This window comes from Ictalurus furcatus, chromosome 11, assembly GCF_023375685.1.
Source record: "Ictalurus furcatus strain D&B chromosome 11, Billie_1.0, whole genome shotgun sequence".
NCBI classification, from domain to species: domain Eukaryota; kingdom Metazoa; phylum Chordata; class Actinopteri; order Siluriformes; family Ictaluridae; genus Ictalurus; species Ictalurus furcatus.
The window spans coordinates 8,556,579-8,580,000 of NC_071265.1; the positions used below are offsets into that span (position 1 = coordinate 8,556,579).

The window sequence follows — 23,422 nt, forward strand, 5'->3', positions numbered from 1 at the left end:
CTCGCTAATATAGATACGCCAACATTTTCACAACAGTCTAAATCTGTGTCCAAAACCGTACTAAATATTAAACAAGTCAAAATAGTACAGCGCCATGATGTATTCGTGTTCATTACGGTAAAAGGCGTGGGACTGTAACTCTGGAGAAATTATTTATTCAGACTAACAAACAATATAATTACTATAACCAGGATAAAACTCAAATGAACCAGAATGTAAGGATTAGGTACAATGTTTTTGTTCTGCTTTTTTGTTTTATAAATGTTTGTGTGTTTGTGTTATGGGAACGGAGTAGTGGCAGATGCGCGTGAAGTAGTAACTGACTCATATCCTGTGTCCATACAATAACAATGAAACCGGAAACTAATAGAGCTGTATGATGTGTGAAGTGCATCCGATAATAAAACGGGTCACTTTCTACTCATTTCCCACATTTAACCCTTCATAGTTCATAGTGTGTGAGGTAGTAATAAATCACCTGCACGTGTAATTGATTTTTTTTACATAATTATTTATCATTTATCATTATTAAAATTACACATTATAATTTACATTGATTCTATTATTCATTATTCCCGCCGCTGCCCTGAGTGTGTGGAGTTTACATGTTCTCCCCATGCTGCCGGAGTTTCCTCCAGGTACTCCGGTTTCCTCCCCCAATCCAAAGACATGCATGGTATGCTGATTGGCAAAAAAAATTGCCCAAAGTGTCCGTAGTGTGTGAATGGGTGTGTGAATGTGTATGTGTATGTGATTGTGCCCTGTGATGGATTGGCACCCTGTCCAGGGTGTACCCCGCCTTGTGCCCCATACTCCTTGAGATAGGCTCCAGGTTCCCTAGTAGGATAAGGGGTATAGAAAATGGATGGATGGATAGATGGATAATTATTACAGCTGTTCCAGTTTATTTTAGAGCTGTAATGATGCCTGATGAAGAGCAGATAGATAGATAGATAGATAGATAGCAAAAAAGCAGATTCAAATAAGACAGTAAAAAGACAATCATCATCATATACAATGATGATGAAGTATATACTACTGACAGGGGAAGTGAAGAACATTGATTATTTCATTACAATGGCACCTGTCAAGGGGTGGGATATATTAGGCAGCAAGTGAACAGTCAGTTCTTGAAGTTAATGTGTTAGAAGCAGGAAAAATGGGCAAAGAGTTGCCCATTTTTCTGAGCGACTTTGACAAGGGGTACATTTACATTTACATTTACATTTATTCATTTAGCAGACGCTGTTATTCAAAGCGACTTACAAATGAGAGAATACAAGCAAAGCGATATATCAAGTGGAGAACAATACAAGTAGTGCTACAATACAAGATCTATTAATTGAGTTCTAGAAGAAGCGCCAGAGTAAGGTTTTTTATTTTATTTTATTTTTTTCAATGGGTTGGTTACGTGTTCACAGAAGAGGTAGGTCTTTAGCTGTTTCTTGAAGATGGTGACAGATTCTGCGCTCCGGATTGAGGTAAGTGGTGATGGATAGATGACTGGGTCAGAGCATCTCCAAAACAGCAGGTCTTGTGGGGTGTTCCCTGTATGCAGTGGTTAGAACCTATTAAAAGTGGTTCAAGGAAGGACAACCGATGAACCAGCGACAGGGTCCTGGGCAGCCAAGACTCATTGATGTGCATGGAGAGCAAAGGCTAGGCCATCTGGTCCGATCCCACAGAAGAGCTAGTGTTGCATAAATTGCTGAAAAGGTTCATGCTGGCTATGATAGAAAGGTGTCAGAACACACAGTGCACCACAGATTGCTGTGTATAAGGCTGCATAGCTGCAGACTGGTCAAAGTGCCCATGCTGACCCCTGTTCACTGCCGAAAGCACCTACAGTGAGCACTTGAACATCAGAACTGGACCATGGAGCAATAGAAGAAGGTGGCCTGGTCTGATGAGTCATGCTCTGGGCAATGTTCTGCTGGGAAACCTTGGTCCTGGCATTTATGTGGATGTTACTTTGACACGTAACAGCTACCTAAACATTCAAGGTGTTGACTTGGCCTCCAAATTCCCCAGATCTCAATCTGATCGAGCATCTGTGGGACGTGCTGGACAAACAAGTACAATACATGGAGGCATGACCTCGCAACTTACAGGACTTAAAGGATCTGCTGCTAACGTCTTGGTGCCAGATACCACAACACACCTTCAGAGGTCTTGTGGAGTCCATGCCATCACACGGTGATGCTTCCACCTCCAAACTACACTCTCCCAGTATTTCATAGGCTTGTACAAATGAGTTGTAGCAATCTTTAAACGAGCTTCGACCTGCCTTCTCTTTAGTAATGTGGGATGAGCGTGAGCAGTGGAGTGCATTGCCTATTGTTTTCTCTGTGACGATGGCACCTGCTGCCTCCAAGTGTTTCTGGAGCTCTTTCCGAGTGGTCCTTGGTTCTTGGGCTACTCTTCTGACTATTCTTCTGACAACCTGGTCAGAAATCTTGTGAGCAGCTCCTGTGCGTGGTCGGTTGATGACGGAGTGATGCTGCTTCCACTTCCGGATAATAGCCCCAATGGTGCTTACTGGAGGATTCAGAAGTTTTGAAATACGTATGTATCCGATTCCATCAATATGTTTTGCAACAATAAGGTTGCGAAGGTCTTAGGAGAGCTCTTTGCTTTTACCCATCATGAGATGTTTCCTGTGTGACACCTTGGTAATGAAAAGCCTTTTTATAGACCATCAATTTACTAACCCAGCTGATATTAATTTGCACAGCTGGAGGTATAATTAATTACAGATTTTAGCTGGTTCCTTGCCTTACCTTGCCTTAGAGAACTGCTTTTTCTTAGCGTGTTCAATACTTTTTTCCTGTGTCATTCCACTTTATTAAACATAACTTTATTTATGGATTTTAATGTTGTTAATTCTTTATATTTCCAGATTTCACAAGTTAATACTGACGTCTGGTGAAAATTTCATGTGAATAGTATCATGGGAAATATATTTACCGGAAAAAATGTTGACATGTCCAATACTTATTTCCCCCAAGAAAAACCTATTTATTGAATTAGTGAAGTCACCTCAGAGCTCCAGGGTCCTGGGTTAAATCCTAAACTCTGTCTCTGTGGAGTTTCTGTGCATGTTCCCTCCCATGTCTTTGTGGGTCCCCTCCCTCCGTGTTCTCCAACCTCCGACATCCCAAAAACATGCCAACAGGGAGATTTGCCAATAAGGTAAGTTACTGCTAGGTGTGAATGACTGTGAATATGTGTGTGTTGTTGCCATATATGGTGCCAATACATGTGTGTTGCTGCAATGGGATACGTAAAAACATTACAGTTATAACAACTGTATGCAAAATATTGTGTGCAACAAGGTAATGCAGTGCACATTATACAGTGTAATATTAGCAGTCTGACATGGTGCAGTCAGATTGTCATGGAGTGTGTATTTTTTTTTTCTAATGCAGGGTTTTAATGCATATAATAGTAAAACTAAAATTCAATCAATTCATACATTTACTTTTTATTACAAAAGAAAATTCCTTACAAAGAAATTTGGCTAAAACGCGTGACCCAGTGGCAGCAACATGAAGCGCGTCCAACTCAAAGTCTCGCGAGAGTTCACAGGACACCGAGGTCATTTCCTCAAAATGTAAACAGAAGTGACATGCAGGCGATATGAACAGATAAATATCTCAAAGCACGTAAACAGGTACAATTGTTTATAATATAATAAGTAGCGCATACATTATTATTAAATTATTAGTCTTTATACATTTTTTAGCATTTAGTTGCTGCTGGTGTGATTTTCGGAAGTGTGTTAACAACTAGCTTAGGGGCTAAACAGTTGCCTAGCTAGTAAGGAAAACTTTAAAAACATTATTTTAATGATGTCTCAAATCTGGCCTTTTCTTATGTGGAAAAATTTGAATGTAATTTTTGGTCTGCGTGCATTAGTCAAGCTTTATCTACAATTGCAGGCACCTGAGTTTGTTTGTTTGTTTGTTTGATTGAACACAGGCATTTGGCCGTGTGTGCGGTGATGGGTTCCGATCCGTGCCTGACGAAATGGAGATTAAAGGGAACGACGAGGTGGAGAAAATAAAGTCTAAGTTCATTTCGGCATGGAATAATGTCAAATACAGTAAGTAACACTACCCCAGGTACTGGCTGTGTCCCAAATCAAGCCCTACTCCTTACAAACGTTTGAGTTCTAGCATTTATACACAGTCACCTTCTTTTACCTGAAGAACTCACCTGTTCTAAACAGAGCATCGTTTGCTTTAATGTGTTATTAACTTATAATAACACATCAACTAATACAGGTTGTCCTGAAAGTCTCCATACATAGGGGACATTAACTTTATATGCAAAACATCTTGTACATAATTGCCTTACATATATATATGGCAATTATGTACAAGATGTTTTGTACATGGAGTTTATATATATATATATATATATATATATATATATATATATATATATATATATATAAACTAAGTATAAAACACTTTTGGAAGATATTTAGCAAAAAAGTCTTAATTTCCACTATGTATGGATACTTTTGGGACATCCTGTATAATATGTTTAATATAATCTGTTCATATGTGTGTGTATACATATACATATACATATATGGCATTCTGATTGATCAGAAAATGTTTTTTTCGTTTATTTTCTATAACAGCAGCTCTGACAGTAGTTCCAGCTACAACACAAATAACAGGCTTATATTAACGCGCTTGTTTTAATATGTTATCATTTCTTGTAACAGCGTACACAGGGACCTGTATGGCCGATGCTCCACATAACATTTTTTTCATTTAAAAAGCATGTTTATTAATTGATATGCTTACTGTAAGATTACTGTAACATTTATTTAACATTTTTAGAAGGAGTCTCCAGTGTCAGAGGTCACACTGCATTTTTTTTTGTTTGTTTGGTCTTATTAACTTCAAGAGAGCCTAAACACTGGTGATAAAAGGAGCTAACTTAACTCTTGGACATTCCACAACATTAAATGTAACTAGAAATGCATAAAAAGTACGATGTTATTCTTTAATAAATCCAAATTGCAATTGTTTGCACATTGCTGTGGTATAAGAGGAATTAAACCATGACTTGCGCCAAACCATTGTTTATTATGTTTACTATATCAGCACATCCCAAAGTGTTTTGTTCCTTACATCATGTCATACTTATTGAGTACGTTTTAATTTAATTATAGGTTGGATGCTGAAAACAAAGACTTCCTTTAGTCGCAATTCTGCAGTCTTCCTGCTGGGGAAATGTTATCACTTCAAGGCAGATGGTAAAAGAAATGCCACACACACCAACTTACTAGACAGTTCTAAAAGATTATTAGTACATGTCTATATTCTTTTCTATTCTAAGTGCCTGATGAGCTCCGTGGTTTGTTACTGCTGCTTTTCCACAGATGAAGACAGTCCTACAGAAAGCTGCAGCACAGACGTATTTGATGACGAACCTGTCATGGGCAATGTGGATGGATTTCGGAGGGATTTTGCTTCACGGATCTGGCTCACTTATCGGGATGATTTCGCCACGCTGCCGGAATCGAACATCACCACAGACTGTGGCTGGGGCTGCACTCTCAGAGCCGGGCAGATGATGCTGGCCCAGGCACTTTTACTGCATTTCTTGGGTAGAGGTCAGTTCCAGGTGTTGATTAGGTGTCTCTTGATGATTGGAGATTTCTAAAATTTTGACATGTCTATGTGGCACATTTTAGATCAGAATGAGCTTTATACTCTTTAAACAAAGATATGCATGTTACATACGATTCCAAGCAGTGTTCTGGTTTATACAGTCATAGGACTGTTGTTCAGCATGCGTTTTGACATTCATCTTCAGTAAGATGCTCAGGGTTGCGGTTTATCTGGAGCCAAATCCTGGGAATGCTGGGTACCAGGCCGGGACACAACCTGAATAGGATGCTAGTCCACCTCGTGGCACCCTGCACACACATTCATTCACTCATTCACACCTCAGGGCAGTTTAAAAGCGGCAATCCTCTCATCCCTGTCAGACTGGGGGGGAGAGAAGATTAACCCTGAATACTTCAATTTTATATACATTTATATAGCACTTTTCTAGGCACTCAGAGCGCTTTATGTTTTATAGGGGGGGTAATCTCCTCGACTGCCACTAGTGTGTAGCATCCATCTGGTTGTCACGGTGGCGGCCATAGTGCGCCAGAACGCCCACTACACACCAGCTATTTGTGGAGAGGAGAGAGTGATATAGCCATTTCAGGGATGGAGATTATTAGGAGGCCATGATAGAGAAGGGCCAATGGGGGAATTTTGCCAGGACCCCGGGGTTATACTGTACCCCTACTCCTTATGAGAAGTGTCCTGGGATTTTTAATGACCACAGAGAGTCAGGACCTCAGTTTAACGTCTCAGCCAAAAGACAGTGCTGTTTTTATGGTGTAGTGTCCCCGTCACTATACTGGGGCATTAGGACACATACAGATAATACTAATAACACTTCCAGCAGCAACTTTAGTTTTCCCTAGGAAGTCTCCCATCCAGGTACTGGCCAGGCTCAACCCTGCTTTCCTTCAGTGGGAAACCAGGCCAGAAATGTAGGGTGGTGTAGCCTCTGGTGTGGCCTCTGGTCTATCTCTGGTGTGGCCTCTGGTCTATCTCTGGTGTGGCCTCTGGTGTGGCCTCTGGTGTATCTCTGCCTTGAGCCCAGTGTTCCCTATATAGCCACACAATAAGCAGGGTCCCCTATGACAGAACATAGCTATAATTAATAAAATGAACGTCTGATCTGATTCTATTTTATGGCCTCCATTCGGAAAACAACGTTTAAGAAGAAGTTGGTGGCAACGACTAATTTGAAATATGTCATGTGAAGTGTCTGAAGCGACATAAATCATATTTATTGATCAATTACACGATGAAATTGCATTAATGTTTCAGAATCAGATCCTTTATGACCCTCGCCAGGCTTAGCCCCACCACTTAGGTGCCCACCCTGTTTGTAAGGATAAAATGCAGTAAAAGTGAAATACTGGCCACATTGAATCTTTATAATTGGACTATTCTTTAAGTAGTAGCCCTTCTCATTAGAAGTCGGATTTAAATATGCCTGTGTGATTTATAGGAACTTTATAGGAGGACTTATGAAAGACTTTTCTATCACTCCTTATTGCTCAGTATGGACATTTCTGGTTATTTTAATTAGCTTGAAGTAATTTCTGAATTCAGTACACTTCCCAAAATATTTAGATAAAGAAGAAGTTCGTATTTGATCACGTAAGGTGCATATTTAATTAATAAGTTTTTGGCCAATTTACTTTTTTTTTTTTCCAGACTGGACCTGGCCTGATGCACTGACCTTGGAGCCTCTGGACACTGAGACATGGACGAGCACCACAGCACGAAAACTTGTCGCCTCAATAGAAGCTTCATTCCAGGGAGACCGGCTGAGAGTCCCAGAGCCTTTATGCCAGCCCCAGTGTGGGGCAGAAGAAGCCGACGCCCACCTGAAAGAGGTGTACCACCGCACTATCGTGTCCTGGTTTGGAGACAGTCTGTCTGCCCAGCTCGGGGTCCACCGGCTGGTTCGTCTGGGTATGACCTCAGGGAAAAGAGCAGGAGATTGGTATGGCCCTGGAGTAGTGGCACACATACTCAGGTTGGTATGACTGTAACTCTTGTAGTGTTGTATCAACTGTCTGTAATTGTAGTGTATGCAGTAAATATCTTGTATCTCGGGATCTCAGACACACACACAAAAAAACTTCCACTAGGTTCACTGTAATTCTGTTTAATAATATTCCTAAAACTCATAATTAGTCATTTCCTGTCTGTAATTAAAAAATAAATATATATATATTTATATATTTTTAGGAAAGCTGTGGAAATTGCTACAGATCCAGAACTGCGAGGTGTGACTGTTTATGTGGCGCAGGACTGCACAGGTATACCAGATAAGTCAAGTAAATGTTCCTTAATCAAATAATTTCCTCAGACTGCTGACAAATGATATGTAAGGAATAAAACACACAAAGAATGCTGTTAGCTTCAGCCAGTGATCTCGGAGATGCCTCTGTGTTATTGATTAACTCCAGTGTACAACGCTGATGTTATCGAGAGTCACTCAGTGCAGGTGGACACACACGCGGCCCCTGAGGGAGCGCTCACTGACAACAGAGCCGTCATCATTCTCATCCCTGTCAGACTGGGGGGAGAGAAGATTAACCCTGAATACTTCAATTTTGTCAAGGTGAGACTGGTTAAAATCTTGGCAGAAGTTACACTTGACATTGATGTAACAGATTTTATACATACATCATGATATTTTCAGAAGTGGTAGTGATTTCTTTAGGGCAGGAATCTATGTATACACTAATACCAGATCTGAAGTCAGTTATACGTGTAGTATGTTGTTCATGGCTGCAGTAGGTACAGGGAAGAAAATCTGAAGCATATAGACTGATCATTAAAAGTAATCAGTATTTACCATATGATGTAAAATGGTATATAGTTGACTGTGTAATTTATACATATTGCTTTTATTTAAAATGTATTTTCATATTGTAGTAAACCCAAGTAAAATATAGGCCCACGATTTTAGAAATAATGTTAACTATTAAGCACCAAATTGAATTAGATGTGGACTAAGAACAGGTAGGAATTAAAGTTGGAAGGTTTCTTGTGCACATCGGACAACCTGTACCAAAGGATTCGTGTGAGGAATTTACTCAGGCCGAATATTTGGATTTGCCACCAAAAAAAAAAAAAGAATTAACAGACTTGGCCAGTCTAAAATTTTCCCCGGTCTATAATTGCAGGTACAGAATGTCTTGTTGTGTCATATCTGAGCACGAAAACCACATTTCCATTTCGTCAATGGGCCTCATTTATCATTCAAGTTCAAGTTCAAGTGGCTTTATCGTCATTTCAACCATATACAGCTGGTACAGTACACAGTGAAACGGAACAACGTTCCTCCAGGACCACGGTGCTACATAAAACAACATCCTAACCACATGAGACGACACAGAACTAAATAAGTTCTACACAAAGTGCACGTACAGACGTGTGCTAACACCACAGTACAGTACAGTACTACTAAAACAGGACAATAGGCACAGTAAGTGACAGTGTAGCGCCAAGCAGTACACAGTTTTAGTGTGGATTCATTTAGTAAAGTTGTGTGTAATTGTTTTCACAGGCCAAACAAACTAAACATTCCTGCCAGATTTACAAATGTTTGTATTCACGTGCATTTGCACGTAACAGAACTCCTTACTGAGCAAGAGCTGAAAACAACAAACCTGGTGTGTGTTAAATGGGCTATCGTAAGGCACTCTCACACGAACTCTTCCTCCTTTTATAGGGTGCCATTTATTTTTTCTTAATTGAATGGCTTATTTTATTTGTTTTAATGTATGGATTTGTTTAGGATCGCTTATTTTTTTCTCCAATTATTAATATGAAAAGACTGAGCCTTGTGAGTTTCAACAAAATACAGATAAATTTGCGTGTGCGATTGAAATAAATACATGATTTAAACTTGACAGTGTAATCTGTCTGTATAAAATTGCCACTTCATCACCAACGATACGATTTGACACGATTTGACATTTGACACCCTAGTGAGTTTCCTAATACGTGAATTGACACAAACTCAGGAGTTCTCATTGGATACGAACTTTTTCCTGAATTAACTGTGTGTACGCAAATAACCGATTTCTTTTGTAAATGCTCCTGTGAATGATTTACAAATACGTTTTGCATCCAGCTTGACAACTGAGGCCCAGTGATGAAATTTGTAAATGAAATAAATATGCTCCAGGCCTTACACTTCACTGTCAGAGTTCATTTGAAGCGCACTGTATCTGAGGGTGTAGGGTAGGATGGTGTAAATGCTCCAGTTTCTGCTGCTTTTATTATGCAAATGCAAACATCCGATTTTTAATCAAGCCCATCCTTGAGATAATTCATGTAATTCAAATCCTTCATTTCCCCAGGCTATCCTGAGCTTGGAGTACTGTATCGGAATCATTGGAGGGAAACCCAAACAAGCCTACTACTTCGTTGGATTTCAAGGTGAGTCTCTTAATCCGAGCTCGTTTTTGCATAATTTGCAAATATAAAACAAGTTAAAGCCATTCTGGAGAGAAATGAACCTCATAGCTGAAGCAGAGCTTATTTTATGATGGATGGTGCTCCATCCTTCATGTATGAACATGTGTGCCACCCAAAGTAGCCCATTCTCCATCACCTTGATCTGCGAGTAGGAACCTTCAGTTGTACATGCTAGCAGTCAATATTTACACATTTACATTTTAGCAATTTAAAACCCGGCCGATGACGAGCGACGCGTTCTCCCTGCCAGGTCCGACTTGCCGTGTGAATCTATCACATGCAAATGACGCGATGTAATTGGATGTTTGTGAAAGTAATTTTCCTGCACCAAAAAATGCCAATCCTTTTGGCTGTGTAACAGATGCGCTCGTGCAGCTAGATTGGAATAATAATAATAATACTAAATATATAAAAAAAAGAGTTTAATCCATTCCAGTTTGTGAAGGACTAAGCAGGGAAAAAAATAAATCCATGCTGGGGTTCATTTTGCATGATACTCTAAGACAATCTGTGCATGACTTTGAGCTGCTCTGCATAGAAATTGAGGAAGGATATGCATTATTATAACCGTGCTGTTTTTTTTTGAATAACTTGTCTTTTGTTTTGTCCTTGCAGATGACAGCATGATTTACATGGACCCTCATTACTGTCAGTCTTTTGTGGATGTCAGCACAAGCAATTTTCCTCTGCAGGTAATGTGGAATTGCAAAAAAGCTGACCGCTGCCTAGTGATGTGAATTTAATAGTTTCTGTTAGTACTTAAGGGTATGAATTTTAAAGAAGCCCTTTGCACTCAATTACCGAACACACGAGAGTCGATTTACACCTCTGTCTGACATCTAGGACATGTCTCGTGCAAAAAAAAAAAAAGGCAAGCAGAATTTAAAATGTGTTCTGTTAGATATATCCGCTCTTACATACCCTGCTAGTGTGTTCGACTCTGTTTTTTTTTTGTGGGCATGATAAAGTGTTTTTACATTTTTATATGCAGTAAAAATGCAGCATGACAGCCTGAAATACCGATCCATTCCTTTGGCCTGTCTGTCACAGCTGTTCAAACTAGAAACTTAGAAGAAGAAGAAAAAAAAAAACATTTTTGAAAACACATTTCACTTGGCCAAGTTGAGGCTTTTATTTGTTCTGTCTGGTTCACATGGACATGTGAGGATTTTATTTAGCGAACATTGTAGCAACTACTTACAGGAAGACCTGTAGTATAGTGGATATTATCCTCCAATAGCACAAGATCACATTTATACAGTATTATAATGTAATTATTAAATACATTTCATTACTTTATTAATTTTTGGTGTTTTTTTCCCCCCCAGTCATATCATTGCCCATCACCAAAGAAGATGCCTTTCATTAAAATGGACCCAAGCTGCACTATTGGGTTCTACTCCAAAAGTGTTCAGGATTATGAAAGAATTAGCAGCGAACTGGCAAAGGTGAGTGAAGCTTGCCATTCTAAAGAGAACGACTGTATAGGTTGCAGCTGATCTGGCAAAGTGTAAAGGTGTATTATAAGTGCGAGGTCTATTATACTGTGGTTCAAACGCAACCAAGTCAGTGTGTTAAAATCAACCCAGACACATCTGATTATTATTAGATGATTATAGGAAAATTTTTCTTATTTGACACTTTCTGAGCGCACGGTGGCTTAGTGGTTAGCACGTTTGCCTCACACCTCCAGGGTCCGGGGTTCGAGTCCCGCTGGGGCCATGTGTGTGCAGAGTTTGCATGTTCTCCCCGTGCTGCGGGGGTTTCCTCCGGGTACTCCCCCGGTCCAAAGACATGCGTGGTAGGCTGATTGGCATGTCTAAAGTGTCCGCAGTGTATGAATGGGTGTGTGAGTGTGTATGTGATTGTGCCCTGCGATTGACTGGCACCCTGTCCAGGGTGTACCCCGCCTTGTGCCCGATGCTGCCTGGGATAGGCTCCAGGTTCCCCGTGACCCTGAAAAGGAGTAAGCGGTAGAAGATGGATGGATGGATGGATGACACTTTCTGAGAAGCATTGTGCAGATGTGTAGGTTTATATCCCCTTATGATCAAACTAAATAAGACAAAGTTATATTTCATTATCACAAGTAACAAACAAAGCTCAAATACGCTGTTAATAAAAATACATCAATAAATGGTCTGCACTTATATCGTGCTTTTATCTCGTGCTTAAGTCTCATTCACCCGTTCACACACACACTCACACACTCACACACCAATGGTAGCAGAGCTGCCATGCAAGGCGCTAACTTGCCATCTTGGGAGCAACTTGGGGTTCAGTGTCTTGCCCAAGGACACTTCGGTATGTGGAGTCATGTGGGCCGGGAATCGAACCGCCAACCCTACGATTAGTGGACAACCTGCTTTATACTTTATACTACAGTGCTGTTGAATTCTGATTGGCCTGAAGCGGATTAATTTTCTATAACAGCAGCTCTGACAATGGTGCCAGTTGTAATTCAAATCGCAATTTTATATTAATGCTCTCATTCTAACACGTTATCGTTATTATAGTAATGACGTCCACAGAGTCGTACGGTAATCACATTTTTAAAAAATGTAATTGTTCATACGGTGAAGTTTTCTGTGAGGAGGTGTTTGTTTAAACATTTTTAAAAGGAGTCTCCATTGTCAGCACTTTGTAATAGTCAACGGTAAAGTTGTACCGTAACATTTTCCGACATTCAGGAGAGAGGGCCTTGCAGTTTCTCAGTAAACATAACAAGCTACATTTTTGTTTTAATAACTTTAAGAGGAAAAACGAGAGGCTGGTGAGGGAACAACTGTTTATAGCTGCTATAATATCAGTGAGAACAGGATATTACATGTTGTCCTATAACATTACATTATAGCTGTTCAGTGATAACATGTTCGACAACATTAAACTAACTATAAACGGATAAAACGCTTAATGATAAACGCACAATGTGTCATTTAATAGGTAAAATGGTTATTGTTGGGAAGTTGTCGCAGTGTAAGGAGAATAAATCGTTTTGTGTCAAGCTTTTATAGGAAAATAATCAACTTCAGCATCACAGCACCCCGTCAATGATTATTTTCCTATAACAGCACAGACATTTTATTCCTTACATAACTTGTAAGCCAACCGTTTGCTTTTATAACTCATAACCTCCAAACTCATTTGGATCCTCTTAGCAGTAAAAAATAAATTAGTCCTTGTGAGATTTCTTATATATAAATGTGCCTTCTTTAAATTAGGTCAGGTTCAGCTTTGGACTGTTGTCTTGTTTCAGGATATATTATGTGTAGAAATAGATGCAGTTTTAATCACAGCTCTTTAACACTTCAGTTTAAGAAGGTCTGCGGTATGTACAGTACCTGATATTAGTCAGACTGAGTAGTTGGGTTGAACTAGATGTTACTGCAGTGTGTATAGAGTCAGCCAGCAGGTGGCAGCATTTATCTGTGTAAGAAAGGAGTCCCGAGGACTTCACACTTTTGCACATTTTAGTTTTGTGTTCTGAGACACAAATTTGCCATTGTGTGCATTTAATAGGGGGAAAAATGTTTAAATCTGGAGTATCTTGATGACTTTTTTTTTTTTTACTCAAATCTGATTCTGTGATGACATGAGCTAGGTGCTGCAGCCGTCATCGAAAGAGAAGTACCCGGCGTTTACCTTTATGAAAGGACACGGGAGAGATTACGAACTGTCTGTTCCTTTGGAGAAGAGAGAGTGGCCCTTCATCAAAGACACACGCATTCCCGGGGCCACGGCAGGGGACTTTGTGCTGCTGTAAACGAGGGCTTGGAATTCCAGAGTGTTGTTATGTGTGTGATTTGTCAGCATTATTCTGGTTTAAATGGTTGCACCACACCGAGCATGAGGTGCTTTACTGGATGCACCGCTTGCATTGGGATACAAAGAAGTAGTCCTGAACCTGGGGTTTGTCTGTTTGGAGATGCAGAAAGCAAAACCATCCATCCATCAACAACTCTCTATATCCAACACCTCGACTTAACACTGTAAATAAACTCAACACATCTCTCATACATTTCTGGTCAGAGGATATTTTTTTTCAGGGTGTTATGTTTATATGTTGCCATTCATCCTGCACTCACTGTAACACATCGAATTTTGAATTCGAAAGAGGTATGGTCTGTAGAATGTTACTTCATACATTGTTTCATAATTATTAAACAATTAATATGATACTTTATATCTAGAAGAGAAAAAAAAAACACCCTCCAGGTTAAAGGTCAGCTGAGAGTTACAACACTGTGCTAAAACGGGACGGAAAACTGAGCTTATAAACGCTACACGGCCTTCAGAATCATGCTAGTGTCTCCTAGAAGCATGACGTTTATAAGGCTAATTCAAAAGCCAGCAGCCTGTGAGAGCTTCTGAAATGTCTTGTACACACTGAGATATTGAAAATGTAGCATTTTTACTCTCTCTCTCTCTCTCTCTCTCTCACATACACACACGCAAGGTGTTTCTGGCTAATATTTGATTTTTCTCCGAATTAAATTGTGTCTCACCAATTATGACTGGATAACAGTGCTGCTAAAATCATGATGGTGTTTAGAAGGAAGCCTTCTCATGAAGCATTCTCTCAAAGGCTTCCCGTGCCATTGAAGAAATACTAAATAACATTGAAAAAGTGATTTTTTAAAATGATTATTATTATTATTATTTTTTGCTTATAGCTATTTTGATTAAACCGCATTATGCAGTCGTTATATCCATTTCAAAAAAGTGTTCTGAATAAGAAGTAAAAAAGTTGTCTTTGTTCTTGTTGTATTTTGGTAAAGAAGAATGGTGTAAGCCAAAGTGTTTTGTACTATACAAAGCTGTAACACTATTTTTTTTGTTCATGTAACCAGATTATTTGAAGAGATAATACTAAGTTGTATGAGTGCTGAAGAACATGAAACACATGCTTGTTTCCCAAAATCAGTTTGCACAGTGGTCATTAATGTTTTGTTCCACAGTAATTTACAGTAAAGCTGAAAAGACTCACTATGTTATGTATATTTGTCATTTCTTTGTCATTCATTTTAAGTAACTGCTTTATCCAGGTCAGGGTCACTAGAGTCTATCCTGGAAAACACGGTGTATGATGTAGGAAGACACTCTGGATGGGATTCCAGTTCATCACAGCCATGTTCCCACAGTTCCTTAAAAATGGAGCTTGGAGTGGCTTTCTTCCATCCATCCATTTACTGCATATCCTACACAGAGTCTCAGGAAGCATGGAGCCTATCCCAGGTGACTCGGGGCACGAGGCAGAGGAGACCCTGGATGGGGTGCCAACACATCATAGGGCACAACTGCACACACACCCATTCACACACTATGGACAATTTGGAGATGCCAATCAGCCTGCAGTGCATATCTTTGGACTTGAGGGGAAGCCGGAGTGCCCGGAGGAAACCCCCGAAGCGCCTGGAGAACATGCAAACTCCGCGCACACAGTGCAGAGTCAGGATTCGAACCCCCAACCCTGGGGGTGCGAGGCAAGTGTGCTAGACACTACGCCACCGTAATCCCCACTTCCTACCTTGAAAGGCCTGAACTCCATCTAATTTGAAAAAGCAAGTTTTGCTAATTCGCCAACACTAACTGCCAATATTTACCTAACTTAGCTTGTTTTCTTTGCTAATGCCAAGTTAGACAAGCATCAATTCCAGTAGCTAACATAAAGGGCTAGGCAGCAAGTCAAATTCTAGCTAATGGTGATAAATATTGGATATTTACACGATATTTTACTTCAGGTTAATTCATTAGCAAACTACCTAGCATTAGCCACCAGCAAACTTGCAGAGATTCAATGATTTTTTTTCGGGTAAAACAGCGTAGTTGCTTTAAAATGAAAATCATTTTCTTAGAGTTTTAGCTAAGTAAAAAAAAGTTACTTTTTACATAAAGACATGCCATTGTTTAAAATCTTAAGTACGTGTCAAAGTTTTTTTTTTTTTTTGCTTTCACTTGTAATTTGTTTTTATGTCCACTTTCACCGGTAAGATTTTGACACATCTATCACATACATCTACTGTATACTTTCACTTATACAGCAACATTTCTCAGTACTTTTTACACCCGTCTTCGTTTCAATGTTTAAGGTTATTTTCCAATAATCATGCGAGATGAATGTTAACTGTACATTTTAAACCCTCACCCACACTCCAATGGGGCCAAATGGGAAAAACAGGACCTCAGAAGAGACAACTGCTTATTGTACACTCTTCACAGGAAAAGAAAATGTACGTGTATTGGACTCAGTGTTGCCATGGTTAATTCTTCTGTTTCTGTTCTGTTTGAGAAATGCTTGTGCTGTTTCCTTGTTAAATCCAAATTCTTGTATTTAAAAGGCCATGGCCTTTGACGATGGGCTCTGTTTTGGGGAACAGTCTGCCCTTTTGAGGGCCGCAGCAGAAGAATCGGCCGTTTGTGTTGACCATGGCATGTCGTGAAGACGGACCCGATGGAGTACAATGAGTCCATCGAGCTGCTGCGTTTTTCAGCATTTGTATCTCTGATCAGTAAATTGACTCTGGGCTGTTTTTAGGAAACGGCACACAGAGGAAGAGGAAAAGGATTGCTAGGGTTGAAGAATGCAGCGAGATGCCGGGATGCCATTTTGTGAGTGTTACATGAAAGGGCATTTGTGCTCTGGGGCATCAGGGCTTTGAGGGGACTCTGTTCTGCTTGTATTTAAGATGCTGTCTGTATGAATATTTGATTAATGAGCCATGATTTCCAGGATAGTGAATTCTGTATCTAAGCAGAATACCAAGCCTCGGCACTCGGTTTTAACACAACTGCCAGTAGACGCATTGATTCCTGCAGATTCCTGAACATTTTTTTGATGTGAATGAAGCGGGAAACACACTTCTGCTTACAAATCTGGCTGAATGAAGTTTTTCTCAATGCTGGGTCTTGAAAAAAAGAGGATACAACATCAAACTAGCTTGGATTAGACTATAGAAGAGTATGCCCATGCGTGCAAACTCAATAAACTGATGATACGCTAAGATGACTTAGTATTAGAATTGCATTATAGGTTAGCTAAGAAACTTAGAAAGATTACCCAACCATCTATTTATAAGCAACCATCCTTGCTTAAAACATTCTTTTCCATGACTCATCCATTATAGGATATGAAGAAATGTTCATTTTAGTATCACAACATTCACTCAACCCTGTTACCTGAACTCATTCACCCGAATGTTCTACAAGTTCAACAAGAAATTGCATTGCGCAAATTTCTCGAAGATCACAGGAAGAAGAAAATTAAGTTCTCATTCTTCACTCTTTATTCTCTCGCTTAGTGGTTAGCACGTTTGCGTTGCACCTCCGTGGTTGGGGGGGTTGAATCTTACATCCACTCTGTGTGCATGGAACTTGCATGTTCTCCCCGTGCTTCTGATGCTTCTGATTATCCAGATTTGTGTTCTGTGATGGATTGGCACCCTGTCCAGTGTGTCCCCCGCTCTGTGCCCAGTGTTCCCTGGGATAAGCTCCAGGCTCCCCGTGACCCTGTGTCGGATAAGCGGTATGGAAAATGGATGGATGGATTGTCCTCGTACCATTAACATGGATGCCAGTTAACCACATTTAGTGTATTTGTTAATTCTATGCTGAAAATTCAAACCCTGTTACTTTCCAACCTGTTATGCATTTATGAGCAAAATGCACTTACTGTCAGCAAATAAATCTTGTAAAACGAGATTGTTGACTGAAATGGGTTAACAAGTAAATTTCTTAGATTCACTGTTAAAAATTACAATAAATAAAAAAACATTTTTTAAATTTTTTTTTATTATTTTTTTTTTTTTTAAGTGTAACAAGGGCTAAATGGTAAAATCATGGAATAACCCTTATATGTGCTTCATTATGCTTTCAAAGCCTTTATTTCATAGTGTTATCATGCTAACATCTGGATTTGACTTGATCTTTTTTTGAAAGCCCCAAACAAGACCTGAAATACTTAGAATTGAAAACAGTTCTGTGTACAGTAGGTCCTAATTGAAATCCACTAGTCTGAGTGCATCTTTTCTTCACCTCAGTAGAGCACTAATTCAGGCCGTTGAAGGTGTTTGCCCCAGTGGAGCTGAGACCAGTGCATTTATTATGCAGTGTCTCTTAATTAGTGCTGGCCATCTTGTGCTTAACGCTGCCCTGCTGAGGCCCTTACAGAGCAGAGAGACAGAGAAATCCACTCATGATGGATGATCCAGGACGTATCCATCGGAATTAAATTTGGACTGCTCTAGATTACTAGCGATGGTCTTTGTCAGTGTCAAAGCACTCTGACTATATGCTAAAGTCTGCCATTTAGCATGTGGACTTGGTTCCTCTTTGTGGTGGAGTCTTTTTTAGCTGAACCTTTAACTGAACAAGTTCATAAATGCATTTTTATTACTTTAATGTGCACTAAATGGTCAAATTGTAAAAAAAAACAAAACAAAACAAAACAAAGAAATATTTGGGGGGATGGTGCGTTCATACAGTGGAGGTGTGGGGGATTTGTATATTTATATTTTACCTCAGGAACAAAAGCCTAGTTAGCGAGTTATTTCATTATTTTATATCCAAATATCATTCATTTGTTCATCTTCAGTAAACATTGAGGTGGATCTCAAGCCAATCTTGAGAACACTGTGTGTGAGATGGGAGTACACCCTGGATGGACCATCCATACATACCAGAGTCACAGAGAAGAATGTCTTTGGACTGGGGGAGGAACCCACCGAACCACAGGGAGAACGTGCAAGCTCTGCACACATAGGTCAGAGGTGAGATTTGAACTCCCAACCCCAGAGATCCGAGGCAAGTGTGCTAACCACTAAGCCACAGCGTCCCTTGTGGTACTCCATAAAAAAAAACAACCCCAAAACCAATTAGTTAGCAAGCAAACTACTAATGTAACAGATGAAGGACAGTCAAAAGATCATTATTTTGCCTGTTTAAAGACATAAAATCACAAGAGATGGCAATTTTAAAGGTTTGAGGGATGCTTTTGTCTTTTTTTTTGTCATCCTTGCTTTAATCTGAGCACTAGGTGATCTACAAATGTGTATGTATCTACAAGTAGATACTGTAGTGAGATTTATTCTCACTGCTGTCCTATGGAATGCTGGGAATCTTGAAAATGGGTACGTCACTTGAAAGTCTCATGCTGGCAGTATAGTGCTATAGCTGAGTATGTTCACTCACACTAAGGAGAATGTAAATACTATGAGACTGTGTACATGGTGGTGTGGTTATTATGAAGTCAAATGGACATTTTCCTTAGTCTGGGTTGTTCCATAGTTCCTGTTTATATAAAGCTATCGGTAATCAGAATCAAAGTATTTATTCATTAAGTACTTGATGGAAAAGATTGAATTATTATTATTATTATTTTTTTGTTTTCTTCAAACAGCAAATGACCTGAAGCATACCACCTCATCTGCTGCATGAGCATGCTTCTATGTTAACAAACATTTTAGCTATGCTAAAAAATTTCCCAAGGTGTGAATGAGTGTCTGGATGTGTGTGTGTGTGCATGTGCATTCCCACCTCATGCCCAATGTTCTCAGGATAGGGCAGGATAGGGTTCTCAGGTGAACTTACTATAGAACTTGAATGTTTTCCACCAGCATGCACTTAAAAATACTACTCTTTTCTTTCCTACAGCAAATTCGAACTTCCAGGTATCATATTAAGTTTCTGAGTTGTACCATTTCTTTCTGCACCAAGATCTTTCCTGCATGTGAGCCATTTCCCTGCAGGACCTAATCCCCCACCCGTGCAGTCTTATCACTGTGACAACATGGCGTGCCCCGAAGTTAACATTTGGATAACAGATGTGTGTGCCCATTTCTATTTCCTTTCTTAGTGACAGGAAATCTCGCTGGCGATTTCTCACATCTCACGGGTGATGCTGAGCGAACGCCGGCTTCCTCATTCCGTTCTCCTCTCAGGCATGGACGTGCCCCCTGTCACGTTTTGCTAACCGAATGCATGGTGAAGAGCTGGGAACGTGGGCTTGATGGCAGTGGATATTGCCTGCTGTTGGGTGTGTCGAGTCAGCTATGTGTGCTGCGATGCTGAGATGGAGGCTCAGGGAAGCTGTGTGTGTGTGTGTGTGTGTGTGTGTGTGTGTGTGTGTGTGTGTGTGTGTGTGTGTGTAGAGCATCACGAGAACTTTCCATACACGCCGACACTTATTTCAATGTGAGGGGACACTGTGAGGCACATCTGTCTCTGAAATACTCTTACTATCACTCAGTGGTGGTTTACACACATATAGCTACAGCATTCATGGATAAAGCTAAGCTTTACAGCATTCTGCAGATTTTATAACGAAGCAGGCCACAGTAAATCTCCAGCTAATAAACAAGGGATTCTTCTGTAACTGCAACAGAGAATTAACAGCGACTGTAACATAAGCTCACCTGACCTGATCGTCAGCCTGTTTTAATGCAATGGAAATGTCACTGATACATTATGCATGTGTTTATATTATTTATTATTAGGTTTTAAAACCTATATTTTAGGTATGGATACATCATTTGTACGGGACACAATATGGGAAGGTGTCATAGCATGGGAGATTCCACAGTTGGGGTGCCACTCGTGTCCAGCTGATATATAAATATGCATGTAAGGTAAAGGTAAAAGACATTTTAAACCTAGGTAAAGTATCATTCACAACTTATGCATATGTTTCAGATGAATGACTTGCAACATTAATAAAAACCTATTTACACCAGTTAGAAATCAACACTTCTTGTCTGTCCCAGCCTACTATACAGTTGTGCTCATAAATTTACATACCCCTTGCAGAATCTGCAAAATGTTAATAATTTAAAAAAAAAAGAGGAATCATTAAAATTGCATTTTGCTTATTTAGTACTGCCCTGAAGAATCTATTTCACATAACAGATGTTTACATATAGTCCACAAGACACAGTAATTACTGAATTTACACAAAGGAACAAGTTCAAAAGTTTACATACTGTATACTTGATTCTTAATACTGTGTGTCATTACCTGGATGATCCATGACTGTGTTTATGTTTTGTGACAGTTCTTCATGAGTCCTTTGTTTATCCTGAGCAGTTGTTTTTCAGAAAAATCCTCCAGGTCCTGCACATTATTTGGTTTTCCAGCATCTTCGGCATATTTGACCCCTTTCCAACAGCGGCTATATGATGCTGAGATCCGTCTTTTCACAACGAGGACAGTTGAGAGACTCGTACATAATTATTACAAAAGGTGAAAACATTCACTGATGCTCAAGAAGGCAACACGATACATTAAGAGCCAGGGGGATGTAAACTTATGAATCATTGTTAGTATTTTATCTTCAGGGAGACATATAACACTAAATCTTATTTGGTGTCTGAATGGCAGTACTAAATGAAAAAGATCTTTAAACAAAATAATAACAGTTTACACCTGTGGGACTACTGTTATTTTATCCACATTTTAACTCAGCTGACCAGTCAGTCAGGCTGTTCACTGGAATGACTCAACAATAATAACTATAACAATTATACCAACAGTAGTTGATTGTGATCGCCATCAATAATAAAACAATCTTTTCTTCACATTTATCACATTCACTTCCTGGATTGCTGAAGTGCCACTTAACCATGCTATAAATGAATAAATTAAATGAAATTTGATTTGTATAGCACTTTTAACAATGGACATGGTCACAGTGCAGCATTACAGGAATGTATAAATCCAGGATATACATTTTAAATGTATAAATTTATCCCTAATTAGCAAGCCAGTGGCGATGGTGGCATAGGAACAACTCCCTGAGACGACATGAGGAAGAAACCTTGAGAGGAACGACACTGTACCATATATATATATATATATATATATATATATATATATATATATATATATATATATATATATAGTTCATATATACTCCATCTCATGAGTCACACAGGCAACACATTGCTACTCTCATCATAAACATGGGTTTAAAATGTTTATTTGGCAGCAATTAATTTAAAACTAGATTGAATTATCGGGACAGAGGGGTCGCGTAGCTCATAAAATCAGAACTGCCTTTATTTAGCTAATTTATTTTTATATGCCAGAGTATATTTGCTGCAATTGCAACAGTAAATTGGTCATTAAGGAAGACAAAAATGACCGTAAACATAAACGTATTTATTTACAACAATTGACATGTACATTGAAATGAATTTACCGTTGAACTTTTTACAGTTACCCTTTCAGTCTAAAATCAATAACCATCCTGAGAGAAAGATGTTCCCTGCAATGTACTGTGCCCAAAATAGCATCCCAACCCAGCCATCAACCCCAAGCACATCAAGCGCAATTTCTCCATTAATGAGCCATTAGTCTATGTGCGGCTTGAAATATAGCTCTTCTTAACACATATACATATATACTAAAAAAAAGCCATTTAAAATGATTTAGTGGACTGTGTGGGCGCATTAATTTTCTGTACTAAAAATATATTTTTAAGCAGGTCCTCGGCTCTACTATTTCTTGTGTGCGATGCATAATGGATTCCCATCTAATTCATTACCTCGCCATGGTTTGGTCTTCTTTAAATGAAGTTTTAATAAAGCACGACTCACGGTGTCCAAGATCAATTATAAGCCTCTGCCTTTCCTCAGACACAGATACTTGTGCTTGGTTAACTCTAATATCCGTCAGTCATAGTCCAGTATCTGAGCAGGCAGTCGAAGGTTCTATCAATCTTATATCTTGTGTGTGTGTGTGTGGTTGTGTATACTGGCTATTTTTCCACATGATTGGCGTATAAGGTCGACATTTCTGTGTCAGGTGGACAGGAAGGCCAGCTTTGTTCCAGTTATTTGAAGTGTGTGTCAGCTTTGGAGGATCTCTCTATGCGTCGTGAATATGTTAGGAGTCGTGCGGTACGAGATATTAATTTAGTATCGTGGCAGAAAGGCTGTGTGAGTGTGGCGAGGTGGTGCAGCAAACCCCCCCCCCCCACCCCCCCTTTACGACATGACTGTGATTTAATAGCCGGAGGGATGTCTGCACTTATGTATTCATCTGAGCCATAAGTGGCAATGGCCACAGCTGCACGGCAAAAACACACTGCCTCACTCAGACCTGGCTGCTTTAATTAAACAGAGTTTTGGCAAATTGTGGTGTGGGTTGAGCCATGATGGATGGAGGAAACAATTTACATACTTGTATTGTGAAACCATTTGAGATAAGTAAGGAAGAAAACATGACTGGGTGCATCGTTATAGGAAAGTAATCAATGCCGTAGGTGGTACTGATGGTACCGTTATCACCCTGTTGATTATTTTTTCTATAAGAGCATGTCCTGAATACCACAGCGA

General features: G+C 39.5%; 1 protein-coding gene and 1 long non-coding RNA gene across 4 annotated transcripts in view; both read left to right on the forward strand.

Moving 5' to 3' along the window:
* The first annotated feature begins 3,565 nt into the window (after nt 1-3,565).
* On the forward strand, nt 3,566-17,790 carry atg4c (autophagy related 4C, cysteine peptidase). Of its 3 annotated transcripts, none has more exons than XM_053636707.1 (11): nt 3,566-3,673; nt 3,982-4,105; nt 5,192-5,275; nt 5,402-5,635; nt 7,311-7,635; nt 7,851-7,921; nt 8,072-8,226; nt 9,977-10,055; nt 10,710-10,786; nt 11,423-11,542; nt 15,140-17,790. In XM_053636707.1, exons 2-11 carry the CDS (start codon nt 4,030-4,032, stop codon nt 15,179-15,181), a joined length of 1,263 nt encoding a protein of 420 aa, XP_053492682.1. In that variant the 5' UTR covers nt 3,566-3,673; nt 3,982-4,029; the 3' UTR covers nt 15,182-17,790. The 3 variants fall into 3 exon arrangements, with proteins under 3 accessions (XP_053492682.1, XP_053492679.1, XP_053492681.1); XM_053636704.1 differs by lacking the exon at nt 15,140-17,790 and adding an exon at nt 13,696-15,081; XM_053636706.1 differs by lacking the exon at nt 15,140-17,790 and adding an exon at nt 11,993-13,066.
* Nucleotides 17,791-19,598: 1,808 nt separating this feature from the next.
* The window catches only part of LOC128615211 (uncharacterized), a 4,350-nt gene continuing 526 nt past the window's right edge, over nt 19,599-23,422 (forward strand). The window contains exons 1-2 of the long non-coding RNA XR_008387160.1: nt 19,599-20,722; nt 21,171-21,326. This is a non-coding gene — a long non-coding RNA (uncharacterized LOC128615211). The remainder of the gene's footprint in view (nt 20,723-21,170; nt 21,327-23,422) is intronic.